The sequence below is a fragment of the Aquarana catesbeiana genome, linkage group LG06, assembly GCF_042186555.1.
Source record: "Aquarana catesbeiana isolate 2022-GZ linkage group LG06, ASM4218655v1, whole genome shotgun sequence".
Taxonomy (NCBI): domain Eukaryota; kingdom Metazoa; phylum Chordata; class Amphibia; order Anura; family Ranidae; genus Aquarana; species Aquarana catesbeiana.
This window is the reverse complement of record NC_133329.1, coordinates 101,030,395-101,049,718: the sequence shown is the minus strand read 5'-3', so window position 1 is coordinate 101,049,718 and position 19,324 is coordinate 101,030,395. Positions and strand designations below refer to the sequence as shown.

At 46.2% G+C, this 19,324-nt stretch overlaps 1 protein-coding gene across 1 annotated transcript in view; it reads left to right on the top strand.

Moving 5' to 3' along the window:
- The window catches only part of ERN2 (endoplasmic reticulum to nucleus signaling 2), a 105,344-nt gene that overhangs the window by 2,000 nt on the left and 84,020 nt on the right, over nucleotides 1-19,324 (top strand). Inside the window, exon 2 of the mRNA XM_073636534.1 lies at nucleotides 15,611-15,728. Coding sequence (XP_073492635.1) covers nucleotides 15,611-15,728 — 118 coding nt within the window. The remainder of the gene's footprint in view (nucleotides 1-15,610; nucleotides 15,729-19,324) is intronic.

Sequence of the window (19,324 nt, the reverse complement as noted above, 5' to 3'; positions counted from 1 at the left end):
GTATGTGCGCAGTCTCTGATCATCTCTTCTAGTATGTCCGCAGTCTCTGATCGTCTCTTCTAGTATGTCTGCAGTCTCTGATCGTCTCTTCTAGTATGTCTGCAGTCTCTGATCGTCTCTTCTAGTATGTCTGTAGTCTGATCATCTCTTCTAGTATGTTTGCAGTCTCTGATGATCTCTTTTAGTATGTTCCGCAGTCTCTGACCATCTCTTCTAGTATGTCCGCAGTCTCTGATCGTCTCTTCTAGCATGTCTGCAGTCTCTGATCGTCTCTTCTAGTATGTCTGTTGTCTGACCGTCTCTTCTAGTATGTCTGCAGTCTCTGATCGTCTCTTCTAGTATGTCTGCAGTCTCTGATCGTCTCTTCTAGTATGTCTGTAGTCTGATCATCTCTTCTAGTATGTTTGCAGTCTCTGATCATCTCTTCTAGTATGTGCGCAGTCTCTGATCATCTCTTCTAGTATGTCCGCAGTCTCTGATCGTCTCTTCTAGCATGTCTGCAGTCTCTGATCGTCTCTTCTAGTATGTCTGTTGTCTGACCGTCTCTTCTAGTATGTCCGCAGTCTCTGATCATCTCTTCTAGTATGTCTGTAGTCTGATCATCTCTTCTAGTATGTTTGCAGTCTCTGATCATCTCTTTTAGTATGTCCGCAGTCTCTGATCATCTCTTTTAGTATGTCCGCAGTCTCTGATCGTCTCTTCTAGTATGTTTGCAGTCTCTGATCATCTCTTCTAGTATGTCTGTAGTCTCTGACTATCTCTTCTAGTAGGTCTGTAGTCTCTGACCATCTCTTCTAGTATGTTTGCACTCTCTGACCATCTCTTCTAGTATGTCCGCAGTCTCTGATCATCTCTTCTAGTATGTCTGTAGTCTCTGACTATCTCTTCTAGTAGGTCTGTAGTCTCTGACCATCTCTTCTAGTATGTTTGCACTCTCTGACCATCTCTTCTAGTATGTCCGCAGTCTCTGATCATCTCTTCTAGTATGTCTGTAGTCTCTGACTATCTCTTCTAGTAGGTCTGTAGTCTCTGACCATCTTTTCTAGTATGTTTGCACTCTCTGACCATCTCTTCTAGTATGTCCGCAGTCTCTGATCATCTCTTCTAGTATGTCCGCAGTCTCTGATCATCTCTTCTAGTATGTCCGCAGTCTCTGATCATCTCTTCTAGTATGTTTGCAGTCCCTGACCATCTCTTCTAGTATGTTTGTAGTCTGATCATCTCTTCTAGTATGTCCGCAGTCTCTGATAGTCTCTTTTACTATGTTTACAGTCTCTGACCGTCTCTTCTAGTATGTCCGCAGTCCCTGACCATCTCTTCTTTTTTTTTTTTTAATCAGAAAAGATTTTATTGTGTCATAAAAAATAGATGTACATAGGATACAGATACATAGTAAAAAATTTTGTAGGATATACATTAGCAACAGTATTTTATACAGTTGATGGTTTAAAGCATGGAACTTAGTCATGACAGTTCTACCAATGTACTTCTATCAATTTAGTTCCTTTTATGCTTTTGGTTCCATATAATACTGCTAGTAGGTTGGTAACAATGTACACGATACACTAAAAGTTCTAAATCAAAAGAGGAGCTGTTAATGAACTATGTTCCTTCCAACGGGAAGGTGGAACTAACTGATGCCTTCACTCACAACCGGACCCTGTTAGGTCACAACAAACCATATTGCTGATTAACCCCCAGGATAGAAAATTATAGAAAAACACCCTAATTTTTTAAAAGGTAGACTCAGGGCTTTGTATTATTGTGACTCGGTATAGGTATATGATCACTACCCATATGGAGCCAGACGTTTACATTTGGAGTAGTCTATCAAGGACTAGCTGGGTGGGTGCCAACCCTGGAGTGTCCAGCCAGGGCTGCCAGATTTTGTAGAACTTATTACTCGCATTTCTATGTTGATATGTCAGTATTTCTTTAATTAGAGTGTTATTGACCTGTTCGATCCACTGTTTCGTTGTTGGGCTATGTGGTGTTAACCATAGGCGAGCTATCTGCTTACGTGCAATATATAATAGTCTAGAGACTGCTATTTTGGCCGGGGGGGCGTTTTCTCATCCACCGCACCCAACAAGCATGTAACCGGATGTATTGGAACAGTGGATCGATATATTGGTGATATGGTGTTACTTTATTCCAATATCTGAACAGTTTCAGGCAGCGCCACAGCAAATGTATAAGGTCCCCATTAGCCCCCCCACATCTGGGGCACCTAACCATCTCTTCTAGTATATCTGCAGTCTCTGATCATCTCTTCTAGTATGTCTGTAGTCTCTGACCATCTCTTCTAGTATGTCTGTAGTCTCTGACTATCTCTTCTAATATGTCTGTAGTCTCTGACCATCTCTTCTAGTATGTCTGTAGTCTCTGACCATCTCTTCTAGTATGTCCGCAGTCTCTGATCATCTCTTCTAGTATGTCTGTAGTCTCTGACCATCTCTTCTAGTATGTCTGTAGTCTCTGACCATCTCTTCTAGTATGTCTGTAGTCTCTGACCATCTCTTCTAGTATGTCTGTAGTCTCTGACCATCTCTTCTAGTATGTCTGTAGTCTCTGACCATCTCTTCTAGTATGTCTGTAGTCTCTGACCATCTCTTCTAGTATGTCTGTAGTCTCTGACCATCTCTTCTAGTGTGTCTGTAGTCTCTGACTATCTCTTCTAGTATGTCTGTAGTCTCTGACCATCTCTTCTTCTCTTCTAGTATATTTGCAGTCTCTGACCATCTCTTCTTCTCTTCTAGTATATCTGCAGTCTCTGATCATCTCTTCTAATATGTCTACAGTCTCTGACCATCTCTTCTAGTATATCTGCAGTCTCTGACCATCTCTTCTAGTATATCTGCAGTCTCTGACCATCTCTTCTAGTATGTCTGTAGTCTGATCATCTCTTGTAGTATATCTGTTGCTTCTGACCATGTCTGAAGTTGCAGACATTCTAGAAGAGATGGTCATGATACTTGATGCTCATAATGCATCGTTTTGGTTAATCTGAAGTTGACTGAACAATCAGATAGTAATATGCACGATGGTGATTCTAAGAAGTGTTGTGATATCACTGCAGCCTACTGATTCTGATTATAACAGAACTGTTCTCAGTACTGATACTTTCATACATCCGGCTCTGTAGTTTGCAGCTGTCTCTCTGTTTTTGAAGCACAGCCAGGTGTTTGAGGAATTGTCCTTGGAAATATCTGTCCCTGGTAACATCCTTGGTTTTCAGAGCTGGCTGGATGCACCATAAAATGCTTGTTAGATTTTAGTTCAGATCTATTTTTTTTTTTTTACATTTTCATTTTGTGTGTCAGAATTCAGAATGCTAAAATAATATTCTTTACATTTGAGAATCCAGTATTAGGACTTTTGTATGAGGGATTTTAGGATCACTTTCAGTCATAAATTGTAATTGGTTATTTTGTATTTTGTGGTCATGTCGGTCTGTTGAGTGATGACCTCTATGACATCTAGATCAGTAGCTGTCAAATTTTGGGGTATGGGCGCCTCAACAGTGGTCCCTGAAGGCATTGAGGCTTCATTCACACTAATGTGTTTTTTGGTGCTTTTTGCATTTTGCAGAAATGCAGGGAATTTTTATTTTAGCAGGGTTTCCTATGGAACATGTTCACATCAATGCATTTTTGTGCCTCTGCGTTTTTGGAAAGGGTCGGGGACTTTTTCCCCTGCAAAATGCAGAGTTTTGCATGTAATAGACTGCAATGGACCTGCATCCAAAACGCAAGTGCTGCGTTATTTCCGCGATATGAGTTTTTTTATTCACATTCACTGTATATAGCTGGTTGCTAAGGAGCGGGCCGGGAAGCCGGCCGCCGTGTCCTTAACAACCAATGAGTCATCAGCTGTCAGCGGGCTTTCCCACTGACAGCTGAATGTAAAAAAAAAAAAAAAAAGATTGCCAGCTTATAAAAATTCATCAAAAAAACGTTGTGGGGCCCCCCCCACAAAGACCATACCAGACCCTTGTCGGGGTGTGCGGGTGGAGGGCTTATCGTAATCTGGAAGCCCACCTTTAACAAGGGAACCCCTAGATCCCGCCCCCCCCCCTTTATGTAAATGTGTATCGGTTACATCGTACCCCTACCCATTCGCCAAAAAAGCAGTGAAATGTATAAAAAAAAAAACAAGAGCTGGTTTTTGACAAGTTCTTTTATTTAAAAAATAGCTCTGAGCAGTCTTCTCCCCCCAGTCTTCTCCCAGTGCCATCTTCTCCTCGAGCTCTCTTCTCCCACTGCCATCTCTCCTGCCACCATCTTCTCCCGGAGCTGTCTTCTACCGCACAGCTGTCTTCTTCTTCCCCGCCGCTGCTGTCTTCTTCCTCGCCGCCGGTTACCCGCTAAAAACAAAAAAGGCCGCTCTTGTTCACAAGGGGCGGGCTCTCTGGGTAACATCATCGGATGGCCACGCCCCATGGCTATATAAGAGATGTCAGACAGTGGGGGACGTCACAACGGAGGAAGACAGCCTCAGGACAAAAGTGATCTTTTTTGTTTTTAGCGGGTAACCGGCGACGAGGAAGAAGACAGCGGTGCGGGAGAGACTCAGGTGGGAGAATATGGCTCGGGGAGACTGCAGCAGGAGTAGACAGCTTGGAGCTATTTTTTTAATAAAGGACTTGTTAAAAACCGTCTCCTTGTTTTTTTTACATTTCACTGCTTTTTTGGTGAATGGGTAGGGGTACTATGTGCCCGATACCCATTCACATGTGGGGGTGGGATCTGGGGGTCCCCTTGTTAAAGGGGGCTTCCAGATTCCGATAAGCCCCCCACCCAAAAACCCAGACAGACACTGGCCAGGGTTGTGGTGAAGAGGCCCTTGTCCCCATTAACAAAGCACCCAACCCCCCCATGTTGAGGCCATGCGGCTTGGTATGGTTCAGAGGGGGGGGGCGCTCACTCGTCCCCTCTCTTTCCTGAGCTACCGGGCTGCATGCTTAGATAAGGGTCTGGTATGGATTTTGAGGGGGGGGGTCCACTCCATTTTTTTTTTTTTTTTTTTATTTTGGCATGGGGGTGTCCCCTCCAAATCCAGACCGAAGGGTCTGGTATGGTCTTTGAGGGGAGACCCCACGCGGTTTTTGTCGCAAATTTGCTTAGTTGCCACTTTTTTTTTTTTCATTCAGCTGTCAGCAGGTAAGCTCGCTGACAGCTGATGACTCATCGGTCGTTAAAGCAGAGTTCCACCCAAAAATGGAACTTCCGCTTTAAGTGATGGTGACCCCCTGACATGCCACATTTGGCATGTCATTTTTTTGGGGGGCAGCGGATTCCTTGTTTTTATGTGCACCCAGCTCCCACTTCCCCCCTGGACTCCATGGCGCTGGAAGGAAAATCACCTCTCCCCCCTCCCTCCCTGCAATCTTTTGGGACACGTCACAGGTCCCAGAAGATTGCCCGACCATTCACAGCGCCCAGCGCGGCCCGCGCATGCGCAGTGTGCGCCCGGCTGTGAAGCCACAGCCAGGCTCCCGCAGCTAGAATGTCGGTGCCTCGGATAGCAGGGGGAGAGGAGTGGGGCTTCATGAGCCTGCATTGCTGGACCGTGGGACAGGTAAGTGTCTGATTATTAAAAGTCAGCAGCTACACTTTTTGTAGCTGCTGACTTTTAGATGGGTGGAACACCGCTTTAAGGATGCGGCAGCGGCTTCCCGACCCGCTCTTTAGCAACCAGTTATATACAGTGAATGTAAAAAACCCCCCAAAAAACACACAAATTGCAAAATCGCGGTGCAAACACGGTTACAAAAACACAGAAAGCACAGCAAAAAGCACTGCAGAAATGCTCAAAAGCAACATGCATAGATGTGAATCGAGCCTAAAGAGACTGCAGACATACTAGAAGAGATGGTCAGAGACTGCGGACATACTAGAAGAGATGATCATAGACTGTAAACATACTAGACGAGATGGTCAGAGACTGCGGACATACTAGAAGAGATGATCAGAGACTGCAGACATAATAGAGGAGATGGCCAGAGACTGCTGACATAATAGAGGAGATTGCTAGAGACTACGGACGTACTAGAATACATGGTCTGAGACTGCAGACATACTAGAATACATGGTCTGAGACTGCGGACATACTAGAAGAGATGGTAAGAGACTGCGGACATACTAGAAAAGATGGTCAGAGACTGCGGACATAATAGAGGAGATGGCTAGAGACTGCGGACATAATAGAGGAGATGGCCAGAGACTACAGACATACTAGAAGAGATGGCCAGAGACTGCAGACATACTGGAATAGATGGTCAGAGACTGTGGACATACTAGAGGAGATGGCCAGAGACTGCGGACATAATAGAGGAGATGGCCAGTGACTACGGACATACTAGAAGAGATAGCCAGAGACTGCGGACATACTAGAATAGATGGTCAGAGACTGTGGACATACTAGAGGAGATGGCCAGAGACTGCGGACATAATAGAGGAGATGGCTAGAGACTACAGAGACATAATAGAGGAGATGGCCAGAGACTACGGACATACTAGAAGAGATGGCCAGAGACTGCGGACATGCTAGAATAGCTTGTCAGATTGCGGACATAATAGAGGAGATGGCCAGAGACTGCGGACATAATAGAGGAGATGGCCAGAGACTATGGACATACTAGAAGAGATGGCCAGAGACTGCTAACCTACTAGAGGAGATGGTCAGAAACTGCGGACATACTACAAGTGTTGTTGGGGGAAATCGCGGTGAAAACACGGTTACAAAAACGCAGAAAGCACAGCAAAAAGCACTGCAGAAATGCTCAAAAGCAACATGCATAGATGTGAATCGAGCCCAAAGAGACTGCAGACATACTAGTAGAGATGGTCAGAGACTGCGGATATGCTAGAAGAGATGGTCAGAGACTGCGGACATGCTAGAAGAGATGGTCAGAGACTGCGGACATACTAGAAGAGATGGTCATAGACTGTAGACTTACTAGAAGAGATGGCCGGAGACTGCTGACATACGAGAGGAGATGGTCAGAGACTGCGGACATACTAGAAGAGATGGTCAGAGACTGCGGACATACTAGAAGAGATGGTCAGAGACTGCGGACATACTAGAAGAGATGGTCATAGACTGCGGACATACTAGAAGAGATGGTCATAGACTGTCGACATACTAGAAAAGATGGTCATAGACTGTAGACTTACTAGAAGAGATGGCCGGAGACTGCTGACATACGAGAGGAGATGGTCAGAGACTGCGGACATACTAGAAGAGATGGTCAGAGACTGCGGACATACTAGAAGAGATGGTCAGAGACTGCGGACATACTAGAAGAGATGGTCATAGACTGCGGACATACTAGAAGAGATGGTCATAGACTGCTGACATACTAGAGGAGATGGTCAGAGACTGCGGACATACTAGAAGAGATGATCATAGACTGTAGACTTACTAGAAGAGATGGCCAGAGACTGTGGACTTACTAGAAGAGATGGCCAGAGACTGCTGACATACTAGAGGAGATGGTCAGAGACTGCGGGCATGCTAGAGATGGTCAGAGACTGCGGACATACTACAAGTGTTGTTGTAGATTAAAGACTTGCTACGGGACTGTCAGAGACTATACAGAGTATATGTTACGTGCAAATCAGTTCTCTCTCTCCCACTTCTGGAGTCTGCAGATTATATCAGTGATGTTTTTAGTCTCCTGTATGGGGTCCCTTCTACCACCAACCACCAATCTTAGGAGCTTTCTCTCCCACTGACCGCCATAGTAACAGGGCACTTCTCCACTGAATACCAATGGGATGAGGACATTCTCTTAGTGACCACCAATGTATGGGGACATTTCCTTACTGACTACCAAACTATGAGGACTTTTCCTTAGTGACTACCAATGTATGGGTACTTTTTTTTTTTTTTATAATAAACATCAAAGTAAGGGGATGTTTCTTTACTGACCTCCAATGCAAAGGGAACTTTACTTAAATGAATGGGCTGCCAGCACAACCTATTGTGCCTAAAATTGGTCATGACCCTTTCTTGTAGCACAATAAATGGCAATGCACTGTCGTTCATTGCTCTGTGTTGTAGGGTGCTACAATGCAGGTGCGTTGCTTCAGTGCATCAAAATGAATGGCACTGCAATGCATGTTATGTGTGTTACCATTTGTTATGGTAATGCATGCATTACTTTATGGAAGTTTAAATAGGCCCACAGGGCTCGTTTACACTTATAGCAGCCCTTGCTGCCCGACTGAAAAGTGATCCACACTATTCAGAGGGCAGTTGACAGGCTGCTGCGAGACAAATTGTCACCTCTTTACTCCTGTTTTAACCCTAAAAAGCCTGCATTGCACATGGTTGCAGAGAGGCTGTAGTGCAGCTGTGGCCATGAAGCAAAGCATTGCAGCCGTAGCATGTGTACAACCCCTTCCAGCCGCTGTGTTAGATTACAGGGGTGGTAAATTTGCAGATCATCTGCCTATTTTTGCCTCCCCCTGACTGCATGTATGAAAGGGTCCTTAGTGTGCTGTCTTTCATCCAATCAAAATGCTGTGGCCAGAGAGCGGACACCACTTTATTCTGTACAGAAAGGGGTGTCACCCACCTAGCTGTGCTGTCTGGCAGAGGCAGCTAAACAGACTTACAAATCCTTTGACAGACAGGACACATACAATATTACCAAAAGTATTGAGACGTTTACCTTTACACTCACATGAACCTTAATGGCATCCCAGCCTTAGTCTGTAGGGTTCAATATTGAGTTGGCCCACTATTTGCAGCTATAACAGCTTCAACTCTTCTGGGAAGGCTGTCCACAAGGTTTAGTAGTGTGTCTATGGGAATGTTTGACCATTCTTCCAGAAGTGCATTTGTGAGGTCAGGCACTGATGTGGTTGAGAAGGCCTGGCTCGCAGTCTCCACTCTTATTCATCCCAAAGGTTTTCTATCGGGTTGAGGTCAGGACTCTGTGCAGGCCATTTAAGTTCCACCCCAAACTTGCTTGCTTAGTGCAAATTATGGTTTGGGGTTGTTTTTCAGGGGTTGGGCTTGGCCCCTTAGTGCCAGTGAAGGGAACCCTTAAAGCGGAGTTTCACCCGAAAATGGAACTTCCGCTTTAAGTACTTGTGACCCCCTGACATGCCACATTTGGCATGTTATTTTTTTTTGGGGGGGGGGGAGGAGTGGGTACCTAGTTTTCACAGGTACCCGCTCCCACTTCCGCTCGGGCTGTCTAGGTGATCCGAGCAGAAGTTCTGCTCTCCCCCTCCCTCCCTGCAATCCTCTGGGACATGTTACAGGTCCCAGAAGATTGCCCAACCAATGAGGAGGCGCAGTGCAACTCGCGCATGTGCAGTGCGCACACGGTTGTGAAGGCGCAAGCTGTCACGACTGAGTGCCCACGCTTGTAGTGCCAGCTCCCACTTCATCTCCTGGCGCCGCATGGAAGTTCACTTCTCCCCCCTCCCTCCCTGCAGCCTTCTGGGACACGTCACAGGTCCCAGAAGATTACCCAACCATTCACAACGCGCAGTGCACGCCCCGCTCTTGCAATGCCGGCGCCGCAGAGAGGAGGGGGAGAGAAGCGAGGCTTCGGGTGCTGGACCATGGGACAGGCGAGTGTCTGTCAGGCCTTTTCATCTACATCAGTGCCTGATCTCAAAAATGCGCTTTTGGAAGAATGGTCAAACATTCCCATAGACACACTCCTGAACCTTGTGGACAGCCTTCCCAGAAGAGTTGAAGCTGTTCTAGCTGCAAAGGGTGGGCCAACTCAATATTGAACCCTACGGACTAAGACTGGGATGCTAATAAAGTTCATGTGCGTGTAAAGGCAGGCGTCCCAATACTTGTGGTAATATACTGTATGTAATTGAACTGCATTTAGTTGTTTGTCCGGAGTTCAGCTTAAAAGCCGAAGACAAACCTGCTGCTTAGAGAAAATGATTAAATCCTGTAATAGGAGACTGTTAGATTCTAATCTGTGAGGCTCCAGGTTCCAGGACAAAGCCTGTGCTGTGAAAACAGAATTGATCGCACGCTGTGGGGTTCTGCCGAGCCCTCCTGAACAGACATAATCATCATGTCACATTTGACATAGTGCAAATAATACTCCGCTCCTCCCATGGAAACACTCCTGTGTGAATCAATATTTGCAGTGAACAGGTGGATATCAGACACGGCTTTATCTGTGCACAGGAATCCAGAGGTGCTCCTTGTAATTAAAGTACAATGGATATAATAAGTCTACACCCCTGTTAAAATGTCAGGTTTCTGTGATGTAAAAAAAAAAATGAGACAAAGAGAAATCATTTCAGAACTTTTTCCACCTTTAATGTGACCTATAAACTGTACAACTTAATTTAACAACAAACTGAAATCTTTTAGGTGGAGGGAAGTAAAACTAAAATAATACGGTTGCAAAAGTGTGCACACCCTTACACTAATACTTTGTTGAAGCACCTTTTGATTTTATTACAGCACTCAGTCTTTTTGGGTATGAATCTATCAGCATGGAACATCTTGACTTGGCAATATTTGCCCACTCTTTGCAAAAACACTCCAAATCTGTCAGATTGCGAGGACATCTCCTGTGCACAGCCCTCTTCAGATCACCCCACAGATTTTCAATCAGATTCAGGTCTGGGCTCTGGCTGGGCCATTCCAAAACTTGAATCTTCTTCTGGTGAAGCCATTCCTTTGTTGATTTGGATGTATGCTTTGGGTCGTTGTCAGGCTGAAAGATGAAGTTCCTCTTTATGTTCAGCTTTCTAGCAGAAGCCTGAAGGTTTTGTGCCAATATTGACTGATATTTGGAACTGTTCATAATTCCCTCTACCTTGACTAAGGCCCATGTTTCAGCTGAAGAAAAACTGCCCCAAAGCATGATGCTGCCACCACCACCATGCTTCACTTTGGGTATTCTGTTCTTTTGGTGATTTGCAGTGTTGTTTTTGCGCCAAACATATCTTTTGGAATTATGGCCAAAAAGTTCGACCTTGGTTTTATCAGACCAGAACACTTTTTCACACATGCTTTTTGGAGACTTCAGATGTGTTTTTCGCAAAATTTATCTGGGCTTCCATGTTTTTCTTCGTAAGAAAAGGCTTCCATCTTGCCACTCTACCCCATAGCCCAGACATATGAAGAATATGGGAGATTGTTGTCACATGTACCACACAGCCAGTACTTGCCAGATATTCCTGCAGCTCCTTTAATGTTTCTGTAGGCCTCTTGGCAGCCTCCCTGACCAGTTTTCTTCTCGTCTTTTCATCAATTTTGGATAACTCTGGGAAAATGTCTCAGCAGTTGGGATCCCCAGAACACTCGATTACCGACAACAAGCAGTGGGGTGATTTGGTGTACTACAGCTGTGCCTGGGGATGTATTCAGTGTTCCCTATATGCGGTTTAAGGTTCAATTTTTCTCCAAAGAGAACCTGTAATCTCTGTATATATCACTGATCTAAAACATTTCAATCAAAGTGTATCTGGTGCCAATTTATTGCAGCTTTGGATGTTGTGGAGATTAGGGATTTTTTGGGGGGTTGATCAGACCCACTCACTTTCTGTCCTAAGTGACAATGTACTCTCTGTCTTACGGTGACCCTGCTCACTTGCTGTCTATCCTAGGAGAAACCACACTCACTCACTTCCCATCCTAGGGTCACGATGCTTGCTCAGTTTCTGTCTTTGGTTGACCCTGCTCACTTGCTTCCTGTTCTAGGGTGACCACACATACTTCCTGTACTAGCAGGACCCTGCTCACTCGCTTCCTGTCTTAGGGTGACCCTGTTCTCTCACTTCCTTTCCTAGGGTGACCATGCTCACTCACTTCCTGTCCTAGCAGGACTCTGCTCACTCACTTCCTGTCCTAGGGTGACCAAGCATACTCACTTCCTGTCTTAGGGTGACCGTGCTCACTTCCTGTCCTAGGGTGACCATGCATACTCACTTCCTATCCTAGCGGGACCCTGCTCACTCACTTCCTGTCCTAGGGTGAACCCACGCTCTTACTTCCTGTCCTAGGGTAACCATGCTCACCTAGTTTCTGTCTTAGGATAACCACACTCTCTTACTTTCTGTCCTAGGGTGACCACACTCAGTTCCTGTCCTAGGGTGACCACGCTCACTCAGTTCCTGTCCTAGGGTGACCACGCTCACTCAGTTCCTGTCCTAGGGTGACCACGCTCACTCAGTTCCTGTCCTAGGGTGACCACGCTCACTCAGTTCCTGTCCTAGGGTGACTACGCTCACTCAGTTTCTGTCCTAGGGTGACCACGCTCACTCACTTCCTGTCCTAGGGTGACTACGCTCACTCAGTTCCTGTCCTAGGGTGACCACGCTCACTCAGTTCCTGTCCTAGGGTGACAAGGACCACTCGATTCCTGTCCTAGGGTGACCACACTCACTTCCTGGTCTACGGTGACCACGCATAATCACTTCCTGTCTTAGGGTGACCATGCTTATTTTCTGTCTTAGGGTGACCACACTCCCCCACTGCCTGTCTTAGGGTGACCACGCTCACTCACTTCCTGTCCTAGGGTCACCACACTCCCTCACTTCCTGTCTTAGGGTGGCCATGCTTACTTCCTGTCCTAGGGTTACCAGGCTGTAGCTGCCTGCGGAGAACTAGGCAGGATTGATAACATGGTCTGAGATAACAGCGCAGAGAGCAGAGGAAGTTAGGAGCTCACTGGGTTTCTGGCAGGATCAATGTGTATTCTTCACACACAAAAGGAACAGAATGAGAGAAGTTCATAGTCAGGTGGACACTGGACACACACTGTAAGGCTGCCATTCATGACTGTGTCAGTGTTTTGTGTCCACATTGCTGGAACTGGACAATGGCCAGAAAACCAGTACCCGCACATGATTGCCGTGTCCCTCATGGTCCTCCTGTGTGTGACTTTGGAATGTTCCGGACACTGCCATTCATTTTCCTCCTGTGTGGGACAATAGCCGGGTCCCCGATGTCAGCAGCAGGACACCAGGTGGGGTCTTTTCAGGACAGAGACATGGTAACTTCTTGTCATCAAGCCTGGGGGGCCTATCATGTCATGTGTGTGTGTGGCAGCAGTTCAGTGTGACGTGGTGCTCCGTGTCATGTGACCCCGGCCTGTGCGTTCCATTGTTTGAGGTAATGGCGATAATCCACCCACAGTGTAAACATAGGAGCAGCCAGCCGTGTGAACCGTCTGCTGTGTACACTCAGAGGACTTCATAACGATGAGACAATCCTGTACTAGAGTCCTTGTTCTACTGCGTTTTTATGTGATTTTTGATGCCTTACAGTGCGTTCCACTGCATTTTTGATGCATTTTGACATGTTTTTGATGCATTTTGCTGTGTTTCAGATGCATTCCATACATAAAAAATGCAACATGATCTACGTTTGTTGACTGCACTAGAACTGAGTGCACTGGTGTGAACTACAGCCATTGAAATACATAGAAAACACTGTGCAAGCGATTTTGATGCAGATTAAAAATGCACTGGACTGCATCTGGTGTGAACCAGCCCTTAGAGAGTAATTGTGGAGGTTGCTATTGATGGCCTCTACTTTTGAAAATGCTAATTACCTGGCTGGCCTGCCAATTTTAATGGCTTCAGTACTTTATGAATGATTGACCTGAAACAAGTATGTCGATATACACTCACCGGCCACTTTATTAGGTACACTTGGTAACACAAATTGCTAATCAGCCAATAACATGGCAGCAACTCAATGCATTTAGGTCTCTAGCTGTGGTGAAGACAACTTCCTGAAGTTCAAACTGAGCATCAGAATGGGGAAGAAAAGGGATTTAAGTGACTTTGAACATGGCATGGTTGTTGGTGCCAGACGGGCTGGTCTGAGTATTTCTAAAAATGCTGATCTACTGGGATTTTCACACACAACTATCACTCCGCTTTACAGAGGATAGTCAGAAAAAGAGAAAATATCCAGTAAGCGGCAGTTGTGTGGAGGAAAATGCCTTGTTGAGGTCAGAGGAGAATGGACAGACTGGTTTGAGATGATAGAAAGGCAACAGTAACTCAAATAACCACTCGTTACAACCAAGGTATGAGGAATACCATCTCTGAATGCACAACACACCGAATCTTGAAGCAGATGGTCTACAGCAGCAGAAGACCACACCAGGTGCCACTGCTGTCAGCTAAGAACAGGAAACCAGCTACAATTGGCACAGGATCACCAAAATTGGACAATAGAAGATTGGAAAAACGTTGCCTGGTCTGATGATTCTCGATTTCAGCTGTGACATTCAGATGGTCGGGTCAGAATTTGGCGTAAAGAACATGAAAGCATAGATCCATCCTGCCTTGTATCAATGGTTCAGGCTGGTGGTGGTGTAATGGTGTGGAGGATATTTTCTTGGCACACTTTGGGCCCCTTAGTACCAACTGAGCATTGTTTAAACACCATGGCCTACCTGAGGATTGTTGCTGACCATGTCCATCCCTTTATGACTACAGTGTACACATCTTCTGATGTCTCCTTCCAGCAGGATAATGCACCATGTCACAAAACTCAAATCTTCTCACCACTGCTTTCTTTTTCAATTTTCTTTATTAAAGGTTTTACAAATTATACAAAATGGCATGAGCAATCAGTCTGCAATCATATTTTCTGTCAAATGACACAAACGCACCACTGGTTTCTTGAACATGACAACGAGGTCACTGTACTCCAATGGCCTCCACACTCACCAGATCTCAACCAAATAGAGCACCTTTGGGATGTGGTGGAACGGGAGATTCACATCATGGATGTGCAGCCGACAAATCTGCAGCAACTGCGTGATGCTATCCTGTCAATATGGACCAAAATCTCTGAGGAACGTTTCCGGCACCGTTTTGGATCTATGCCCCAGAGAATTAAAGCAGTTCTGATGTCAAAAGGGGGTCCAACACGGTACTATCCCGATTATATCTTAGCCAAAAAACGCTGTCTTAAGTAGATGAAAATTTCCAACATCACAGATGAATTTTTCTTTCCCTACAAAGATCATGTGTTCCTAAAACTTGCTACAGCCTGTCCATACACCGTACAATCTCCTTTTAGATTGATCAGAATGATGTCACATGAGTGCACACCTAAACAATCTATTCCATTAGTATCAAATCAGGCAGCCCCTTGCACTACATAGGTAATGGAGATTGTACAATCAGATTGTATAGTGTATGACCAGCTTTAGTCTGATTAAAAGGGAACCCGATCTGTACCTAATATAGAAGATTTTTTCTGACCTCTCTGTGGTAATGCTAAATCCCAGGCTGTCATGTTAATCCACTGGCCACGTCAGAGTCTCTGACTTGGAATACACTTCGCAATTAGGAATTCAGACTTCACGCCGACTTCTCTGATCTTCCTTTTATGCCAGGAGAATAAATCAGACACTGGCAGCCAGAGAGAGCCAGGCAACCAGCAGCTTCAGTATAAGATCAGCAGTAGTGGGATGTTTCTCTTAGTGCAGGTCTCCTTTTAATGGATCTGTTACCCAGAGTAACCAATCGGTTTTCATCTGTCAAGTTGCAGAAAAACGTTGATTTAGTAGCTGGTAAGTGAATGTTGGATGTGCGCGGTGTCACTCCTCTTACATGGTGTCTTGATGTCTCCTCTGTTGTAGTGTGATGCCGGGGCCTCCGTCTCCCTCCCAGAATCCCTCCTCTTCGTGTCCACACTGGACGGGAGTTTGCACGCTGTCAGTAAGAAGACTGGAGATGTGATTTGGACTCTGAGAGATGGTAAGTCGTCTGACTGTCTGCACTTACTTGTTTCCGAGATGAAAGCTCATCAAGCACCTTACAATCTGATTATGCACTCTGCTTTAGATTCAGGCATGTACTGGCCTATCGGGACTACTGGGAGTTTCCCGGTGGGCCGATGGATCAGTGGGCCGGTCAGGCGCAGTCCTGGAGCCGCTCCTCACTGACAGTGAATGATCGTGATTTCACTCCTGTCACCAAGGAGCAGCTGCCGGCACTTTTTGGAGTAAGGATTAAGCTTTCTGCTCCCTCCAGCCTGCAGGGGGAGATAGACAGCCAGCAAACTTTCCTTCCTCTCTCCCCTTATCACTTGACTGGAGAGAGGAATGAGAAGCTGCCTTCAGATCTGTGAGTACACATGGGAGGGGGAGGAGAGGGGGGACACTCTGATGTAAGGGGGTTCTGATGGGGACACTCTGATGTAAAGGGGAGCTGATGGGGACACTCTGATGTAAGGGGGTGCTGATGGGGACACTCTGATGTAAGGGGGTGCTGATGGGGACACTGTGATGTAAGGGGGTGCTGATGGGGACACTGTGATGTAAGGGGGTGCTGATGAGGACACTGTGATGTAAGGGGGTGCTGATGGGGACACTCTGATGTAAGAAGATGCTGATGGGGACACTGTGATGTAAGGGGGTGCTGATGGGGACACTCTGATGTAAGGGGGTGCTGATGGGGACACTCTGATGTAAGGGGGAGCTGATGGGGACACTCTGATGTAAGGGGGTGCTGATGGGGACACTCTGATGTAAGGGGGTGCTGATGGGGACACTGTGATGTAAGGGGGTGCTGATGGGGACACTGTGATGTAAGGGGGTGCTGATGAGGACACTGTGATGTAAGGGGGTGCTGATGGGGACACTCTGATGTAAGAAGATGCTGATGGGGACACTGTGATGTAAGGGGGTGCTGATGGGGACACTCTGATGTAAGGGGGTGCTGATGGGGACACTGTGATGTAAGGGGGTGCTGATGGGGACACTGTGATGTAAGGGGGTGCTGATGAGGACACTGTGATGTAAGGGGGTGCTGATGGGGACACTCTGATGTAAGAAGATGCTGATGGGGACACTGTGATGTAAGGGGGTGCTGATGGGGACACTCTGATGTAAGGGGGTGCTGATGGGGACACTCTGATGTAAGGGGGAGCTGATGGGGACACTCTGATGTAAGGGGGTGCTGATGGGGACACTCTGATGTAAGGGGGTGCTGATGGGGACACTGTGATGTAAGGGGGTGCTGATGGGGACACTGTGATGTAAGGGGGTGCTGATGAGGACACTGTGATGTAAGGGGGTGCTGATGGGGACACTCTGATGTAAGAAGATGCTGATGGGGACACTGTGATGTAAGGGGGTGCTGATGGGGACACTCTGATGTAAGGGGGTGCTGATGGGGACACTCTGATGTAAGGGGGTGCTGATGGGGACACTCTGATGTAAGGCGGTGCTGATGAGGACACTCTGATGTAAGGGGACTGCTGATGGGGACACTGTGGTGTAAGGGGGTTCTGATGGGGACACTGTGATGTAAGGGGGTTCTGATGGGGACACTGTGATGTAAGGGGGTTCTGATGGGGACACTGTGATGTAAGGGGGTTCTGATGGGGACACTGTGATGTAAGGGGGTTCTGATGGGGACACTCTGATGTAAGGGGGTTCTGATGGGGACACTGTGATGTAAGGGGGTTCTGATGGGGACACTGTGATGTAAGGGGGTTCTGATGGGGACACTGATGTAAGGGGGTGCTGATGGGGACACTGTGATGTAAGGGGATTCTGATGGGGACACTGTGATGTAAGGGGGTGCTGATGGGGACACTGTGATGTAAGGGGGTGCTGATGGGGACACTGATGTGAAGGGGGTGCTGATGGGGACACTGATGTGAAGGGGGTGCTGATGGGGACACTCTGATGTGAAGGGGGGGCTGATAGGGACACTCAAAATTAGAGTGGGCCTGTCTGAATGAAGTCCAGGGCCAAATGTTTGTCCCAGTCCAGCTCTGTTTAGATTTACCAATATGTAATGCAAGGACCTATCCGACTGGATACAGATTGGTTGGATAGTTTAGTTAGGTTCCCATATTACAGGAAATCTCATGGTCATATTGTAACGTATATGATTAGCTTAATGCCGCGTACACACAAGCGGATTTTCCGCCGGAATTCCGCTCAAGCTTGCCTTGCATACACACGGTCACACAAAAGTTCTCTGAACTTGCGACCGTCAAGAACGTGGTGACGTACAACACGTCGACGAGCTGAGAAAATGAAGTTCAATGCTTCCGAGCATGCGTGGAATTGTTTCCGAGCATGCGTAAGAATTTTGCTCGTTGGAATATGTACAGATGATCGGAATTTCCGATCGGAACTTTTTACGATCGAAAAATTGAGAACCTGTTCTCAATCTATTGCTGGCGGGAATTCTGCCAGCAAAAGTCCGATGGAGCATACACACAGTCGCATTTTCCGACCAAAAGCTCTCATCGGTCTTTTGCTGGCCGAATTTCCGATCGTGTGTACGCGGCATTAGCCTTTTCAGCCCACAGGGGCTGGTAACCTGGCCACGATACAATCAGATTGTACATTCTCTGTACAGAGATTTACCAAAACGATATGCTATAAGGACAAACCTAAGCAATCCATTAAGTTTGTTTTCAATCAGGCAGGCCTTTGCACTACATAGTTGATGATAAATCTAAAGCTCACCACACACATTACAATCTCCTGTAGATCTACCAACTTTGTATGTAGTACAAGGCCTGCCTGATTGGATAGAGATTGATTAGATAGTTCAGGTAGGTCCTCATATTACATAGTTTTGGTAAATCTCTACAGTTGATTGTACAGAGATTTGTATGGTCAGTTTGTAACCTGTATGGTGAACCTAAAGGAGATTGTACAATCAGATTGTATTCTTTATGGTCACCATACACAATACAATCTTTGCACAATCAACTTTAGATTTACCATAACTATGTAATATGAGCACCTATCCAATCAATCTGTTATCCAGCCAGGCAGGCCCTTGCATTACATAGTTGTTGGTGATTGGCCCAGGGGTGGAGAAGGAGAGATATATTACACACTTAGGCCCCTTTCACACAGGCGGACTCCGCCAGCAGATTTGCCTGCTCGGCGGGGGATCTGTCCACTAATCCCCGCTGAGCAGGCGGATGACAGGTCTGTGTCTGCTCCACTTATGCAGAGGGGACACGGCCCGATCTCCTCTATAGGCAGTCGAATTTAAACGGACCACCTGTCTGTTAACACCCGACTTCCATCCGATCCGCTAGACGAATTTAACCTCTGCAGCCCCGGAAGGATTTTCCCCCTTAATGACCAGGCCATTTTTTTTTGCGATACGGCACTGCGTCGATTTAACTGACAATTGCGCGAAACAAAATTGACATCCTTTTTCCCCCACAAATAGAGATTTCTTTTGGTGGTATTTGATCATCTCTGCGTTTTTTATTTTTTGCGCTTTAAACAAAAAAAGAGCATCAATTTTGAAAAAAAAATATTTTTTACTTTTTGCTATAATAAATATCCCCCCCCAAAAAAAACAAAAAA